The sequence below is a fragment of the Leptosomus discolor genome, chromosome 4 (assembly GCF_034619465.1).
Source record: "Leptosomus discolor isolate bLepDis1 chromosome 4, bLepDis1.hap2, whole genome shotgun sequence".
NCBI lineage: Eukaryota > Metazoa > Chordata > Aves > Leptosomiformes > Leptosomidae > Leptosomus > Leptosomus discolor.
This window is the reverse complement of record NC_141394.1, coordinates 40398162-40416235: the sequence shown is the minus strand read 5'-3', so window position 1 is coordinate 40416235 and position 18074 is coordinate 40398162. Positions and strand designations below refer to the sequence as shown.

The window sequence follows — 18074 nt, the reverse complement described above, 5'->3', positions numbered from 1 at the left end:
GGTAGTAAACTAAATGAAAGCGTATCATATTAAACATTTTACCTTTTTCATAATGAAAGATAAATCCTAAAGCTTGGAAAACATTGCTTGCTTAAAGATAAAAGAAAATGGCAAGATGGGATGAAATAACCTGTAATTTTTAGGCTCTAATATCATTTGAACTTGCTATTTTTATGAACATTGAGGTTTTGTTGTCTTAAGTTTAAAAAAGTTTGGGGTTTAGATGATTTTTTTTTTAATTATTCTATGCTGTAACATGCCTCTGCAAAAGTCTGAAAGGTGGATGCATTTCTGCTAGCAGATTCGTGCCAAATAGTACTACTGTTTGTGGATTTCCAGCTCAGAAGTAATACAGATATATTCTCAGACACTGCCTCTAAGTTAATAAGCTTTGCTTTTGTCAGGCAATGAAATTACATTGCTATACTGTCTGAAGTACTGTATACTAGGCTGGCTTTGAGTTCTGTGGTGAGAGCTGGCCTGGCTGCTTATGCATCTAGAGTATAGATTTGATTGTTTCTGAATGTGGTTCTCATTTTTAAAACAAATATCTAGATATGCTTATTATTGACGCAAATTAAGAATTTCCCCCTTTTGGTGGATCATTTGATTTCTGAAAGATTTTGATGTGAAGATCTGGTCACAGTTCAAGACAGCTTTATTAAAACCAAATGCCTTGACTGATGTGCTTGTTTACATGGCTTAGGTTAAATTGATCTCCAGATTTGAAGGCTGTGGGATTTTTATTTTCATTTAATTTTTTTAATTTTATTTTTTTCTTCTGGCTACACAGCTAGGATCCAGGGTTTCTCAATTTTATTTTCCTTCCCCCCCGCCCACATGTAGTCCACTTGATAATTTCATGTGGGAAACTGTTTAGCAAATCTTATGTTAATGCAGGCATATAAACAACACTATATTTCTTCTGCTGTCTTCCTCTGGTGTAACATACTTTTTTATTGCAAGTTTTGTGTTTGCTAGAGTGTGTCATGCAGTATTGGTCCCCTTGCAGGCAGATGTGTTATGTTGAGCTGATGGTCTGAGTATACCTTTAATTGGAATCTGGCAGTACATGGGACTGCTGGGACACAGGACTTCATGATCCAGTGACTCCTTCCAGGCCTATATCCCTAGTATTGAAATCTGATTTTAAGGAACAAGACACAGTTAGAAAAGTCTCTCGTTTCATCTCATACAATTATTCTTCCAGGAACCCAGCGTGCCATGTTCAAACAGGCTATGCGGCACTGGGAAAAGTACACGTGTGTTACGTTTATTGAACGAAGTGATGAAGAAAGTTATATTGTATTTACATACAGACCATGTGGGTAAGTGTGTATGGTAACAGATATTTATGCTTTCAATGTTTGGCCATGTTTATCAGCTTTGCAGTTATAAGTGAATATATACTTCACAGCAAAAAGAATAGGTAGTTATGCATTTAAATGATATATGTGTTCTACTTGGCTTTAGGCTCATTGAAAGCAGTATGTATAGTAGCTTTTTGAATTTGTGCCTTTTTTCTATTTCTAGATAAAATGATCTTGCTATATAAACAGGTATAAGACTTTTATATTTGGCTTTCTGTCATGCTTTTAATATTTATATGTATTGTTCTAAAGGTATTTCAGGCTTATTGTTTGTTTATTCTTAGCTTTCTCCACGTCACATGTTTACTGCTGAATTATGTATGGACATCTATCCCATATTCCTTTTCCAGCTTAGTTGTTGTTTATTGTCATTTTAACTCTTCTCTTAAATCTGTTCAAGGACAGTCTAATGTTTGACCACCACATTCTTGATCGTTTTGCAAATTCCTTCTTCCAGGTCACTGATGTGTAAAAGTGAACAAAACCGATTTTATTACTCATTAGGGCAGCTCTCCATTAGTTGCTGCGTTCCATCTTCAGATATTTCTACTCACAAATGCTTCAGTCAGCTGTGTTTGTTGTTTATTCTACTCAGAATTCTTAATTTCACATAGTGGTCAGTGAACTTCCTGAGTGCACCATGTTAATTTTCCAAGAGCGCTTGCTACCTGTGGAAATACTGTACTTGCGATAGTCGCCTTCTGTTTAGGTTGTAGGCTCCGCAGTGAACAGCTCTCTGTCTTGCTGACTTCGTGATCAATGAACACGTTGCATGCCCACTTTTGAATTTTTATGGGATAGGGTTGTGAAAAGAAGTTTTGGGACCTCCTTGCATTGTAGGCATAATCCTGAATGTATTTATAGCCCATAAAATTACATGTAGATGTCTCTGTTACCCCTGACATTCTTCTAAAGGCATAGGCCAAGGTCATAAAACCCACTCCTAGGCTATTGTAAGGAGGGCATCACCTTTGCCTTGGAAAGTCTCTGAGTCACAGATCCTTGCAATTGGGGAGCTTATTCTATGGGAGCACATGTGAACTTGCCTGCCATGTTCTTGTAGACCTGTTGTAGACCCCTGTTAGAAACAGTGCCAAATGAAATGGACTCTTGTTCTGACCCAGCATGGCTACTATTTTAGTTGACGATGACACCCTTAAGATGGGATTCAATGATACTGACATAGAGCTGGAAGCAGAGAAAGATCACGGTGGCTCCCTGTACTCACAGAGGCAGAAAGCAATGTGAATTTAAACAGAGGAGTGTAAAAGATATAAGTTGTCTTAGGCACTTTAGAAAGAGAAGTATGGGGATACTGAGGATATCTACAGAGATCTTGGTTTTGTGGAAAGTAAATTTTACAGCTTCAAAGTACCCAAAGCTGAATGACAGAAAATCTCTCCAGCCAAAGTGCTATTCCTTAGGCTTGTTGGTGCTTCATGAGATCAAGTCACCTTAGGGTGAAGGCTTTATTACAACCAATTTGAACCACAAAGTTGGAATATGCTCAGTATCTGCCTTCAAAGTCACCACTACCCTTTACAGTTAATGTTGTTTTATTGGTGGGTACTTTACAAATTACAAATAATTTACAAAGGCTGTAACAGGTTTAAAATAAAAACAGGGAAGAGTGTGGCTCTGAACAGTCTACCAGTGATGAAAAACAGGCTAAACAGAAGAGGCAGTTGAATGACTTTTTTGGAGGTCCTGAATCCATAAGCCGTTTCAGGAAGAGTGAGATAAATAAGAACGTATCTTCTCTGAGTGAATAGGAACCACTGTGCACTAACCACCGGCATACAGTGCTGATGCAGGATTTTCCATGGAAAGAGCCCAGACAAAAGTGACACTAAACCATTGACAAACACTTTCTGCTACGTGGCCAGTCACATTGAAATTAATCTCAGTTCTTTCCCATAGCACCCTGCTGTGTTGGTTTGTTAGCACATTGTGTCATTATTGTTTGCGGTACCATGGCAGCTAACATTCACAGATGAAGGAGACTTTATTGTACTTAGCACTGTTCAAATTAAAAGCTAAATGATAAACCCTGACCCAAAGAGCACACAGTCAAAACATAACGCATTTAATGAAATAGAAAGTGGATACAGTCATATATGTGGAAATTCAGGAGACAATATCTACAAATGACTTGGATGACAGCATTAGCACACTAGCAAGTGAAGTGTTATTGAGCCTTTGTAAACATTAAGGATATTTTGAAAGACCGTAATGCATTACTTTTTGCAGCAGTTCATGGGAAGCTCATCCCAGAAGGGCAGTGATGAAAAAAAGCATATTTGAAATACAGCAGCTGGTTATCAGAGATACATGACCTTCCTAGAGTTGAGAGTTTATATATCAGTAATGAATGAGAGATAAGTGTTGATTATCATGGACCCATAGGACTGCAAGGCATCTCAGAAAGGTGTCTCATATTGTTAAGACAAAGAGCTACACCTAAGTAATTGCTGATATATGCTTCTCTAACTTGTTTCTAAAAACCTGCAAAAATTAATACTTCACAGCCTGCTAGGAAATATATTGCTTCAGTATCCTTAATATAAGAAATGTAGGAATTCAGGGCAGTATTTTTGGTCATTGCTGAAACAGGTATTTCTTGCTGCAATTGAATTACATTAACATTTTTTCCTGCTCACCTTGGCTGTAGAAAGTAAAATTATTCCTCTTTCTTTTTTGAAGGAATCTATCACATACTTTGAGACTATTATTATGTCTACTCTCAGTGCTATCTTATTTTAGGCTATAAAATGCCTAATTCATTTAATTAAAGTCATGTTCTCTATGCCTTTGATCACATTGTTATTCTCTTTGAGATTCTTTTCGCCTGGTCCACATCTTTCTTTAAATTGAGGACCCAAAACTAAGGCGTGTTTGTCCAGATGAATCATTACTTCTGCTAAGCCAATGCTAGAGCTAATTCATATATCTTGTAGTCTCTCCTTCCACTTAGGTACCTAAGCATGATACCTCCCTGTTTCTCAACAGCTGTCATATTTGAATTGTCAATTGGGAAGTGACTTTGAAAAACAGCCAGAGTTCTTTTCACAGCACTGATACCCCATCACTGATTCCAGCATATGCCATGTTGAACACATCTCAGGACACTGAATAATTCTGTATTTCCCTTTTCAGATCTTTAATCTGTTAAAGTTGCTATCAGTTCCAGGCTTTTCTTCATGGTATTTAGCAGTCTTTTGTCAAACTACAAGTTTAAAGACCATCTTCTGTATCTTCACTTCATGTAGTATTCCAACCAGCTTTATACCCCACTTTGTATCAGGGTTCTCTAGTTTGCTTATTGGCAGCTTGTGTGGAAAAATGTCAAAGCCTTTACAGCTGTATCCCTTCTTCCCATCAGAATAATTTAATCTGTTGCAGACTTAAACTATAATTATTTTTCATAGTGTCCTGTTTGTTTAATCTGATTTTGAGAACGGTTAATTATTGAAAAATTGTTAATTAGTGCAGCTGAAGCACTTACTTAGTAGTTTGAAATTTTCTAATTACCGCTGGTCATTTGTACCAAATACTGCAGATGTGAGAACAGGAATATAATATTAAGATATTAATGTTTATGATTCTTCTATCAAAGCAGTGTACTTTGGCATTAATATCTATTACAGCCAATATTTATGCAGCTAGTTGTTTATGGCAAGTAAAACTCTAATTTGTAAACAGGATCAAAACACTCTTTGTTCACTACTGCTTCTCTATCCTTATGTTTCTTGCTATGAGATAGGAAGTGCCTGAAGACACAGTCAGTATACATCTCTGTATACAAAGCCAAAAAACAGGTCAGCAAATTGGGATGGCCTCTAGTCACATGCTCTTAATAAATATTACTGAATACAAGATCAAGCTTCTTTTTATATAGTGAGACAAAAAAAGAACAATTAGTCATATTGTTCTGGCATCTCGGCATGCCTTTGATCTGACTTTGTGGCAATTTTTGTTCTCCACTCAAAGACTTAAGTACTTTTTGTGACAAACTTTAGATGACTTACTACAACCACTACTGTATCCTCTTGTATGTGTGTTTGATAAAGGTGTCTGAGATACAGAAAAATCAGATAGTGCTTCATGTGCTTCCCCAAACATTGTAGACTAAATCAGACAGCTTCTGAATGTTTTAATGTTTTTTTGAACTTGCTCGTGTATTAGGCAAGTTCTTAAAGTTGGTGAAACAGGGAAATTCATTGCCCAAGGTACACTTTTGTGGCATTCTTTAGCTTTAAGATTACATGTTATAAAAAGTGCTCAATCACTTTTATGGAACAAGAAGAAATTCAGACTTGTGCTAAATAATCCGTGGCATTAGGGCTGACTCATGCTTTCTGGTGGTAATTAACTCTGGCAGCTGGCACTCTTCCTGCTCACAGCAGTTGACACAGCGTCTCTGCTGGTTGTGGTGTGGCCTGCAGGATGGGTGTGACCAAGGTGCAGGTGACCAGTTGCCATAGTCTAAAACATGGTGCATTAACATGAACTGAATGAGGGGTGATTTATGTTAATATACAGGGATAGGCAGCTGTTAACTGATGAATGGACTCAGTTGGCCGTTCTTTATAATATTAGGGTAGTTGTCTCCGTTTAGGAGGTGAAGGAGCACTAGCCGCTTCTGCCATCACAACAGGTCCTCTTAGGGCAGTGAATCAGAACATTTAGTAACCACAATTGTATTGATCACTGACGTCAAACAAATTCATCAAGCCAGGTCGTAGCCAATATCTCCTTTGTACAGAATGAGTTATATTTGTGATTGAAAGAGGTGGGTTTTTCACCAAGAAAAAAACCTCTGTTTCTTCACTGAGGTGTTGTTCATGAATTTTATGAACTTCTTTCTCTTTCTTTGTGTAAAATGTAGGTGATGATATGCAGTCCTAATATGCTTATGAAGTTCTGCAGTTTTTCATCCACAACTTCATGCAGTCAGTGCCATGGCAAGCTGATGTTGTGGTCTATGAGGATTTTTGTATTATCACATTCTGAAGAGTGCAGCTTTTTGAAAAAGTGAAACATTGACCCTACCTGATTCTCTCTTCCTTCGTATTAACTTAAGACCATTTTTGACAATAGCTGTGAAATATTATTACTTAAAAGAGTGAGTGTATTGTTCTAGTCGTTTAACTTTCTGTCATTTGTTTTTCTTTGCTCGCCATCATTGATCAGCTAGACTGATTAAATGGAATTAGAGATTCATAAATAGTTACTGTCTCCAACTGCTGTCTGGTGCAATAAAGATTAAAGAGATGAGGAGTTTTAAAAGCTGCCAGTTGACTCAATTTAATGGACATGACAAGTGCTCATACAGCACAGAGACGTCTTGGTCTTTTGCCAAACACATCTAGGGTCAAACCCGTGATACTGCAAATTAATTTATTTCATAGATTAATTTAGTTTAGTTTTCCTTACCTTTTGACTCAGTGCAGTTGTTGAAGTGATCAGAATCTTATAACTTAATTGGATGAATCTGGTGTGCTTGACATGACACTCAACCTAGCAAATCCTAATGACCCTCTATGATTGTGTACTGCTGCTATTTTAAGACTTAGTGTTAATTCTGATTTTCTTCATCATATAAAGAAATACTCAATAAATTTGTTTATAATTTCTGGGAAGTACTGGAATTCTGTTAAGTAACCAGTGAAAGGGAATTACCATACTCATCTGGCTATTTTTAGAAGCAGTCTAGCATTAAAAAAAAATAATTCCCAATGAGTTGGGTTTTAGATGTTCAGTGTTAGACAACCTAGAGGAATACTATGTAAAAGACTGCAGTTACTTTTTTTTTTGTCTTCTGAAAAGAAAACATCTTTCAAATGTATCAGACGAGGTACCCAAAGTCACTGAACACATTTGATAATGCCCAACTTCTCTTGTTTTTTATGACTATAATAGTAAAATGTCAAATTATTTTTTAAGACACCTAAAAATCTGTTTGATTTATGAAATACCACTAAAAGCTTTCAGAGGTGATCTTAAGCACCTCTGTTTTTGAGAAACAATCAATTTTTTGGTATTGTTAGTTGTATTTTAAATTGGTTAATTAGGTGTTTACCATATTTTCTTATAAAAGCAATTAGTCTTAATAACTTAATGTGTTATGCTAGCCATTTTGTTATTCTGATACTATTGCACAGGTATTGTCTGAGGTTTTCCAAAATACAGTGCACAACCTTAAAAGATTAAACCGGCTTTTGGTCCAAATGAAGTGAAAAGGACAGGAACAGATAGACTGTAGTTAAATTCTTGCCCTTGTTGTGAATAATGACAATAGAAGCAGAGCTAGAGAATATTTGGAATAATTATTTATTATTTATTTCCCTTTTTCCTTTTTCTCTGTGTCCACAGTATCACTGTGCAAAAATTATATTGAAAATCTATGGAAATTTTTAAACCACCAAATATGTCTTTGCTAGTCAAAGCGTGTAATGCACACAAAGTCAATAACACAAGCATGTTAAAACTATTGAAATGGTATTGAATATTCTATGACCTGCAGTCTTAATAACCTATTGATTTGCTTTAAGCTCAAAGTGACGATTAATGTTCCTTAGTTCTGCATTGCAATTTTTCTCTATAGAGTTCCCACACAGTGGTAAAAATGGAGACTCAGCAGAAGTGTTTAAACCACAGGATTTATTCTGCTTTTTCTTAATTATGCATGGTATCCTAACTTTGTTCTCATCAATATCTTGCACTGCCATCATGTGCTGTATTGAAATCATAAAGGTTTTGAATTACCAATTGTAGTCCAGGATTTAAACAAATGTGTTTGTGTGTTGAGTCTAAGGTGTATTTTGCAGGATTATAAATATATGGAAAACTAGATAGGTTAAAATTATTTGCGTGGTTGGACTTGGAGGATTCTGATTAATGGCTTGGACTCAGACTGTGACTGAAAGTGCAGTATTGCAGGGCCTATCCTGAGACCTGTCCTTTTTAACATCTTTATCAATGACCCATAAAGAGATGACGACGCGTGCTCTCATCAAGTTTGCAGATGACACCAAGTAGGGGGGGACCAGACAACAGGCTGAATGGTAGAGCTGCCACCCAGAGGGACCCAGGCAGGTTGGAGGAACTGACCACCAGGAACCTTATGAAGTTTGACATCGTCAAGTGCAAAGCCCTGCACCTGCAAAGGAAAAGCAAGATAGGCCAGGCACTGCCGAAATGGGCAGCAGCTCTGTGAAGAAGGCCATGGGGCAGTGAGCTGTGCAGAAGCTGCCCATGGGCAACAAAGGCAGCCAACAGTGCCCAGGACTGTGTGAACAGAAGAGCAGCTGGTGGCTCAAGGGAAGGGGTCGTCCCTCTCTACTCAACACTTGCTAGATTACAGACAGACCCTACATCCTGTTGTGGGCCCTCAGTACAAGAAAGATATTAATAACTTGGAAGGACTTAGGCACAGAGCTGCCAAGATGCTCGGGAGCTGGAGCACTTGTAATGTGAGTAGATGCTGAGGGTCCAGGGTTTGCTCAGTTGGAGAAGAGGTGGCTTCAGGGGGTCTCAGGTGCTCCCCTCAGTTCCTATGGGAAGGGCAACAAGAAGAGGGAGCCAGGCTCTTCATGGTGGTGCCTGATGGGAGAATGCAAGGCAAGAGGCTTGAGCTGAAGAAAGAGAGAATCAGACTGATATAATGAATAAATTTTTCACAGTGTGGATGGCCAAGCATTGGAGAAGGTTGTTCAGAGGGACTGTGCTGTCTCCATCCTTGGAGGTTTTCAAGACCCGACTGGGTAAATTGCTGAGCAACCCTGATCTGACTTTATATCTGACACTGCTTTGGGCAGAGAGTTGAACTGCAGACTTCCAGAGGTCCCTTCCAACCCGAATTATGCAAGAATCAGTGGAATTTTATCCATATCTAGTAGTCTGCAATGTGAATTTTCAGAGATTGCGTGCATTTTATCCTTTTCTATTTTTAAAACAACCATCAGGCACTGTCATGCATTTTATCGCTTTGCACAATTTAAGGTCAGTATTGCATAATTACCATACTGATGTACATGACCTTAACGTAGGTAGAAAGCTCTAACTCATTAAGTTCACCTAATACGGAAATGGAGACATGCTTTCACAGAATGTGGATTTCTTCGTTTGATTGATTCTTGTGTTTTCTACTGTGGTTTCCTGTAGACTGCCAAGGCAAATGCCATGTCTTAGTCCTTACTTCAAAGTGTTCAAAGATAAAGAACAATCTTTTCTAAAAGATTTGAGGTCTGGGACCTAAGAACTGTGTTTCACAAATTTATTTGGTGTACATAATGCAACTGCCTATGACAGTGAAATGGGAATCCTACACTGAGGACAGGTGGTCTTTAATGGCTTTTTGATTGAAAGAACTTTTCTGAGAACAAAGAGTTACTGCAAATTCTACTACCTTTGGCTCAAAAGTACAAAGTGTGTACTCCAGCGTTTCCTCTCTAATTGGACAGGACAGTAAATAACACTGTTAGGATGTTTTAAAAAAACCCACAACAAACACACCAACAACGAAACAACAAAAACCCCAAAGCCTTCTTAAGGATCCAAACAGTTTTCTCCCCAGGATGAGCACGAGTGAATAAGAGACTGCATGAACTATGGTAATTTCCTTATTGCACAGTAGAAACACTTCCAAATAGTTGAGTGACTAGTAAAAGATAAAAACCTGGGTAAAAATGATATTGAAAATATCTGTAGTGCTTTAATTATGTTTACATATTCACCCGAAGCCGTAATATTTATTCTGCAAACATGCAGTCTGAAAAATATGTTAAGCAAAACCATGTCAGCATGTCAGGTGCAAAGGTAAAATCCACTGTGGAATCGTGAGATAAAATGCTGTAACTGCTCTAAATTTTTGTTTTAATCTTATTTCTGCTATCTGTTGCTCCTTTTTATAACCTATGCTGTATTTTTGGGGCACATTTTAAGGTAGTTTTCCCATTACTATTATTTAAATAAGTGTTTATAATAATATTTCTATATAATAAATATTGTAAATAGTAATTTTGTGTTAATAGAGTTCATATAGAGTGAGGGAAATACACAGAGCAATACACAGCTGTTCTTTATTTTCTTTTACTGTGATGTGGAACAGTAGCACATAAACCTGCAACATTGTCAATGGCACAGAATTATAGCAGGGAGTCTAAACTGCTATTGTTTTTATTTACCTGCCTTGAAGAGAGCTGTCAAGGGAAGACACCTTAAGAAATTAATTAGACATGGTATTGCACAACTCTAGCTGAAGCAGTGAGCCTAATTGAGTGCTTTGCCCTAAAATGGTGATTCATACCTATCCTTGGAACTATCTAAAGCAGGAAGAAAAGATTTAAGTTATTTTGAGGGTAGGAAAACTTGAGAAGCAGTTGAGATAGCAAGTAATGATTGTAATGTGGACATTAATTTTTCGCAACAGTATTTTCAAGGTAGCTTCCAAATCCTTGATACAACCCTCCTAGGCTGTTGTAGTAATATTTTTCTCTATAAAGTAACTTGTTTGACATTTATGATTTTAAGATATTTTTATCATTTTTTTGTACATCCTTGGTTTTAACCATTAGTGCCAAACCAGTATATGCTTACTAAGAACAGACATTGTGAGCTAAAATAGCCTGGGCTGTACTTCTCTAATACTCGTATTTTAAAATTCTAGTTGTATTAGACACTAACAAAAATCAGTTAAGAAGACGAACCAAGACTGAATGACCAGCCAGCTAACCAGTGAAAAGTCTCTCACAAAAGCTGAAAAGGAGGAACAAGCAAGTGTTGTCTGTAGCATTAAATCCGTTATCAGCATTGCTCCCTGTACTGCCCACAGAGGTGTATTAAGGATAAGATCATTCTCCACACTAGCATCGACCTCCTCAAGGACCAAATACATTCTGCTGTGTAAATATTAAATCGGAAAACATGTGTTTGGTTGTTTGGGTTTTTTTAAAAAAAAGAGGGAGGAGGCAAAGGGTAGAGGTGCAGGTGATTTGGTCAGTACAATTTCATTCCACCTGACAGACTGCAGAATTTACAGAGCAGAGATGGGAAATCAGGCTTTTATTATGGAATATAATGCTAGCTTGAAATATTTAAGAACTTCAGAGGTGACAGAGAATCAGCTTATGAAATCTAAAATAGTTTTCAGTTTTGCTAGGATTTGCTTTAATCTCCTTTCTCTCCTTTTGCTAGTACAGTCAGCAGACTTTTTTTTTCTTTAACCAAAAGCAGACATCTCTGGATAAATGTTGACAGTATGAATACTGAAAAGGGTATCTCTGTTCCATAAGTTTACATTGGAATCATGGAAAAGCAGTGGAACAGGAATGAAACATGAGAGCAGTTACGAAGCAGGGTGGTTTTTTTTTGTGAAAAATATGACTTTCTGGGACTAAGGTTCAATTAAAACAAGATTGGGAGAAAAAAACCCCGTTCGCACATATCTAGAGTGTTTAGCTTCCTAATATACTGCTGTTGTAAATGACATTGTATATCACCCGTAGCCAGAGAAACAAAAAATGAGGAGGGATTGCACAGTGGCATCACAGGATTCTGTGTCTCATTCAGGATATCTTCCTTCTGTGTTTTCAACTGCATGCTAAGTGAATCTTTAAAAGGACTACAATTTCACTTGCATCAATTCTGTACCTTTTATAAATGGAACTAATGAAGTAGGGTGACTTTTCAAATAAAAATAAAGCAAACTTATCAGAACTGAGTGACAAAGAGTCTAGTGAGTGCTGTCAAGACGCACAGCCACAGCAAAGTATGACACTGAAGAAACTTTGCCTTTACTTATTCTTTCTGCTTCTCTCTGCATGCCTCTTGAGTGTGCTTAGGCAAGAAAGCAGTGATATGCATGGGTGAGGCAGTACTTCCAGTCAACTTTATTTTTATTGATTCTTTGGGTGAAAAGCAGTTACTGTGTCATTCTGAGATACAAGGCCACAAGTGATAATCCTGTTGATCATACCTCGCATCTTTTAAGACCTTGAATTAAAAAAAAATAAATTCATGTGTCCTTTATTAGGTTTTCTGAATAATAAGTTGTTCTTGCACTAGGATGGGAGTTTATGAGACTCAGACATTGCATAGTGAGTTGTTCTTACTTTATTTTTTAATATATTATTTTGTCATATTTTAACTGAATTTTCTATATGGTTTGTAGAGATATGCATGAAAACTTTCATTTGTGTTTGTGTTTTAATTACAGGTGCTGTTCTTATGTGGGTCGAAGGGGAAATGGTCCTCAGGCTATATCTATTGGGAAGAACTGTGATAAATTTGGTATAGTTGTCCATGAGTTGGGTCATGTGATTGGTTTCTGGCACGAACATACACGACCAGACCGTGATGACCATGTCACCATCATTAGAGAAAACATCCAGCCTGGTGAGATATTCTGATAAGCATTTTGGAGGAAAAAAAAAAAAAAAAAAAAGTCTTTTTTTTTTTTTGGTGTTTCCTTCATCTGCTCAACTCTCTTAAAATTGAATGCTGAATAGCAGGGATAGACTGAATAGTAGAAGTGAGTACTTATGCCAGCTATTCCTCTTAGCTAGACTGATCTCAAGCTGATGAAATAACTGCAAGTAAAATATAATCTTTTCTAAAAATCTGGCCAAGTAGCAAGCCATTAAATAGCGTTGGCTAGGAGAGAAATAATAATTATGCTCAAAAACTTTGAAGGAAGCCATTGCTCTTAAAGCCCTTTAAAAGTCATGTTTCCGTGCTTGAAAAAGGGCTTTTCTTTCGTAGTCTTTACTGAATGGTAAGTAAAAAACATGTCAATAGCTTTTTAGCTGCCCAAGAAGTTTAGAACTGGAAGGTAAGCTGAGGACTTTGAATCTATGAGAAAGATGGGCACTGTTCCCATGGTTTCCACACTATGCCTTCCCTACAGAACTTTCAGCTTTAGCCAGTGGCCTTGGTGTTGTTGAGACAAAGCATCTGAGGAACCTTTAAACCGTGACTGTCATCTCTTTGTCAGTCTAGCTGTCGTGCTCACAGTTGTGTCATGTGGGCAAGATGGGAAGGAACTAGGCATGTTTCATTTGCAATGTTCATAAATGTGCATCGTCTGTGAAACACTGATTTTTGACTTAAGGGAATTCACTGCTCAAGAAGAGGTGAAATTAGAAATTTTCCAATGATAGCTTGGAGTATTTATCTGTTCTTATAGAAACTGTTTAGAAACAAAATAGATTTGAGATGCAATAGATCTTTGCCACCTCAACTAGGACTTGGAACATGACTGGCAGCTGATACACACTCCCACAAGTCTCTGAAGTCCTGAAAGGCCAGGCGCATCCAAGCCTTCATTCTGTTCTCTCTGTGTCATTGACCTCTGTAGATGCCATCAGTGCTCTTCCCCTATGCTTTTTCTGCGATGAGGAAAATCAGATGGAGTACCATCCTCAGCCTCCTGCTTTTCCTTTCAGTTGTTTCTCTAGTTTCTGGCTGAAACCACTTCTTGTGGTGTAGCATGAGCTTGAGGATCGCTAAATGGGATCAGGATGTCATGGCCACCAAGACATTTGGGTTTTGTTATATTACGCAAATTTTGTTGGTTAATAATGTTAATGCCACTGCAGTTTTTTTGCAAGACACCAATGGGAATATGAGTTGGAGTAAGGGTGCTTTGTTTGTCAATACATTGATGAGGACAAAGAGCTTCTTGTCTGGAATTATGAACTAAGTATGATTCTTCTGTTTGTCTTCTGCTTTCATTAAGTTGCAACAGTTGGCTCTTGAAAATGTGACTTTGTAGTGTTTGTGTTACACGAGGTCCCAGAGAGTAACCTTTGCTGAAGCAAAGTGTCTTTAATATCCAGTCTAATGAGTCTACAATGAGGAGGGTTCATCCAGGGCCTTTGCTGTCAAAATGATTCCTTTTTGGAATTAAGAACCAAGCCAGCAAATTTTATGGATTCTACATGAAGTGTAACATAATGTGTGGGGCCTTTATCTGAGTTGGGTGAATGAAAACAGTCTTTCTAAATGCCAAATACAGGAATTTGATGTGTATTTCAGAAGACACTTCTGCCCTCTTGGCTCATAAAATCACATGGTTACTCCTAAATGGCTAAGATTTAAGAATGTTGGTGAGTGATTAGATTAGGATTTTTGTTGTTTTTCTTTTTCTGTTTGTTTTTTATCTTCACAAAAAAAGGTGTTAAAGAAACTCTAATTATCAATCATTTGTAGGTCAGGAATACAACTTCTTGAAGATGGAGCCTGGAGAGGTGAACTCCCTTGGGGAACCATATGACTTTGACAGCATTATGCACTATGCCAGGAACACCTTCTCAAGGTTGGAGTCTCAGGTTATACCTTTTGTCTTTTAATTCTATTATTCTCTGTGAATGCTAAGAAATATGCTTTTCTAAGTATCTTGAAATCACTTAAAATATCCCTTGCAATATAGTATTCTTACAGCAGTCAAAGCACAGCTTGTTTATTTTAAGTCAGAATAATTTAATCATATTTTTAAACATGTTTCGTTTCTGTTCCGTTTCAAAGCAGCCTTTTGATCTTACTTCAGTTCTTTAGATTTTGAGACAAGATAATCCAGAAACATCATTTCATATAATACTCACTTTCTTTTTGTCTCCACAAAAACTTGAATTTAGAAAAACTAAATGAGTGAAATGGTTAGGAATTTTATGTGTAACATGATCTGATCTGCTCTCTTAAAGAGAGGTCTCATTTGATGCATAATGTCTGAGTAACTATGGATTATGCAGGCAAAGTACATTATGGTATTAGGACATCTAGCATGCAAGCCACAGATTTTGCTAAGGACTGCAGTCAGTGGAGCGAGTCCAGAGGAGGACCACGAAGATGATCGGGGGGCTGGAGCACCTCCCCTATGAGGACAGACTGAGAGAGATGGGGTTGTTCAGCCTGGAGAAGACTGCCAGCACAGCTCTGGGGAGACCTTCTAGTGGTCTTCCAGTACTTAAAGGGGGCCTACAGGAAAGGTGGGGAGGGACTCTTGGTCAGGGAGTGTAGTGATAGGACGAGGGGTAACGGTTTCAAACTGACAGAGGGTAGATTTAGATTAGATGTAAGGAAGAAGTTCTTCACTGTGAGGGTGGTGAGGCACTGGACAGGTTGCCCATAGAAGCTGTGGCTGCCCCGCTGCTGGGGCTTTGAGCAACCTGGTCCAGTGGAAGGTGTCCCTGCCCATGGCAGGGGGTTGGAACTACCTGATCTTTAAGGTCCCTTCCAACCCAAACCATTCTATGGTTCTATGATTTATAACAGAGGCTGCAGCTGCTTTTCTGTTGTTTGTACAGATTGTTACTGTCATCAAACCATGTAATAAAGAGATCTGCTGGCTTTGCTCTGGCCTGTTGCAGGCTGATCCATTCCCAGCTCCATAGCAACTCCTGTGGGGCTTGATCAGAAACTCTACATGGTTGTGGAGAGCCGTACCATGAGCTGTTCCCATAGGCTAGCCCTACTCTAGAGAATAAACGAAGGAGTCGTCTTTAATCCAGTCTCCTGTTTATTTCATACCAAGTTGTAGTTCAGCTAATTACTCTATAAAAATACTAGAATAATGTAAATTAAAAGAAACCTCAAATAACCCCCAGCAAAAAATGCTAGTTTGAAAAGTTATGTGCTTAGCTTTTTTGCTTTTTTTTTTTTTTTTCCCAGTTCATGCATTTTAAGGCAAAAATACCAGACAATATGAGACCCTGAAATAAACTGAAGATGACCAGAAACCTCGCCAGCCTTTGCAAATTTCTTAGGCTTGCTCTCCTCAATATAAATGATACTATTAAAAAAAAAAAAAAAAAAAAAAAAAAAGCCCTACCAAAGGATGTGTTCAGCATACACGTAATTCACCCCTGGAAGAGCATGGGAATGAGCCGCATGAGGTAGATATTAGTCACATTGCTTAATTCAGTTACAGATACCATTATCTTAAGGAAGAGATTATAAGAACCTATATAAAATAGAGTAATTTAACAAGCTGGAACACCCCTCCCACCCCCACCCCCCACCCCCCACCCCCCCGAGTCCTAAGGCAATGACAACATCAAGGTAATTTGATTTGTGGGCCTGATCTCACCACTTTCCAAGCTGGCAAAAACTGATAGTGCCATGAGTAGGCATGCCCTGCCCCAAGGTACAAGCAGTTGCTACTTCATACTGTTTAAAAACAATGAGCAGACTCTTGAGGTCATGTATTGATTTGTACTGATTTATCTTGAAAGTGTGAGTCGTGCTCAGTGTGGCATATTGCCAAATGTGTGTTGTTAGACTTCACTCACCTGGTTAAGTAGTAAAAATCAGAAAACATCATAAAGTTCTAGTCACACACAATGATGTTATTCGTGCTGTATTAAAACTGTTACAAGTTGTTCCTTATTCAAGTGCTAAGACATTTCAGAGAGGATTGTTTTCACATTTTTCAAAATATAAATAGCATCAGTTTCAGATTGTACTAAAAATTAGTGGAAAATAAAATTATAATTTATAGACAAATTATAATTTACAGATGAAACCACTTTTTTGAAATAATAATTTGCCTTATTTCTAGAAACTGAATAATGCCATAAGCAGTTTACTTCACTGTTTAGGTTAGGGTAACATCCTGAGATGATTCTTTTTTTTTTTTTTTTTTTTTTTTTTTTGCAAAATTTACAGAGGTGTCACAAAAATTCTGACTAGGTAAAGAGAGCAGTATGCACCTGAAATATGCAAAATGGTTCATTTAATATAGCATGAAATACAATTTGTATTTATAAACAGTATTCCTAACTATAAAGATCCTTACTACTAATTCTTTTTTGGACCTACATTATGCCTGTAAACAAGACTCCCTTTTCAATAAAAGTCTTACAAGTATACAAGACAGTACATAAAAAAAAAAAAAAAGGAACAAGAAAAAACAACAAGAGAATACAGAAACATATTAATCTGTTAACGTCCTTTTTATGGAATTTCAGGGATTTTCAAATTCTGTGACATGATAATAGAGCTTAAGTTTTGTACCTTACTCTTTTGAAATTTATTTGAGACTACCAAGTATTTCGGATCATATTTAAAATTTGGGAAATTTTTAATAAAATTGTACCTTTGGAGCAAGTGTGCTTCTCTGTTACGTCTAGTCACTTAGGGTAAACATTACTAAAATCACATACGGTAAGTTGATGTATTTTATTGTAAACCAAGCAGAGGCTGGCAAGTAAGCATTTCTGTTTCAAAAGCAGCAGCGTCTAGAGTAGAGTTAGATCTGTTATAGCACCTGACAGAAAAATGCTTGGAAAATGTACCTTACTTTACCTGCTCTAAGACGTGTAAGTCAGACTTAAAGACTTCCCTTAAAAACTTTGTTTGAATTAGGAGCTTTGTGATTAAGAATTTTGTGAAAGGGCCCAATTTATGTATTTTCATATAATTTTAGATTTTTTTTTCAATATAGCAAGAGCTTAACAGCAGTGCCTTTTTTCCATGTAGTCTTAATAGTAGTACGGGATTTCCCTCCTGTTGTCGAACAGAAATATAAAAGCCAATACGTTAATTGATGTACTGAAAAATCCTTTTTTGATAACTTTGCATAAAGTTTGCCAACCTGAGGAATTTTTATTACGTTTTCTGTATTTAAAGTTCTGCATTTTACCCTCTTATTTATGCCAAATGTAAATTCTAGATTTACAAAATAGCATTATACATTCATAAAAT

General features: G+C 37.3%; 1 protein-coding gene across 1 annotated transcript in view; it reads left to right on the top strand.

The window, feature by feature from the left end:
* TLL1 (tolloid like 1) overlaps nucleotides 1-18074 on the top strand; it is a 139775-nt gene that overhangs the window by 68733 nt on the left and 52968 nt on the right. Inside the window, exons 5-7 of the mRNA XM_086463938.1 lie at nucleotides 1211-1328; nucleotides 12589-12767; nucleotides 14583-14688. Of these exons, the coding sequence (XP_086320064.1) occupies nucleotides 1211-1328; nucleotides 12589-12767; nucleotides 14583-14688 (403 nt within the window). The remainder of the gene's footprint in view (nucleotides 1-1210; nucleotides 1329-12588; nucleotides 12768-14582; nucleotides 14689-18074) is intronic.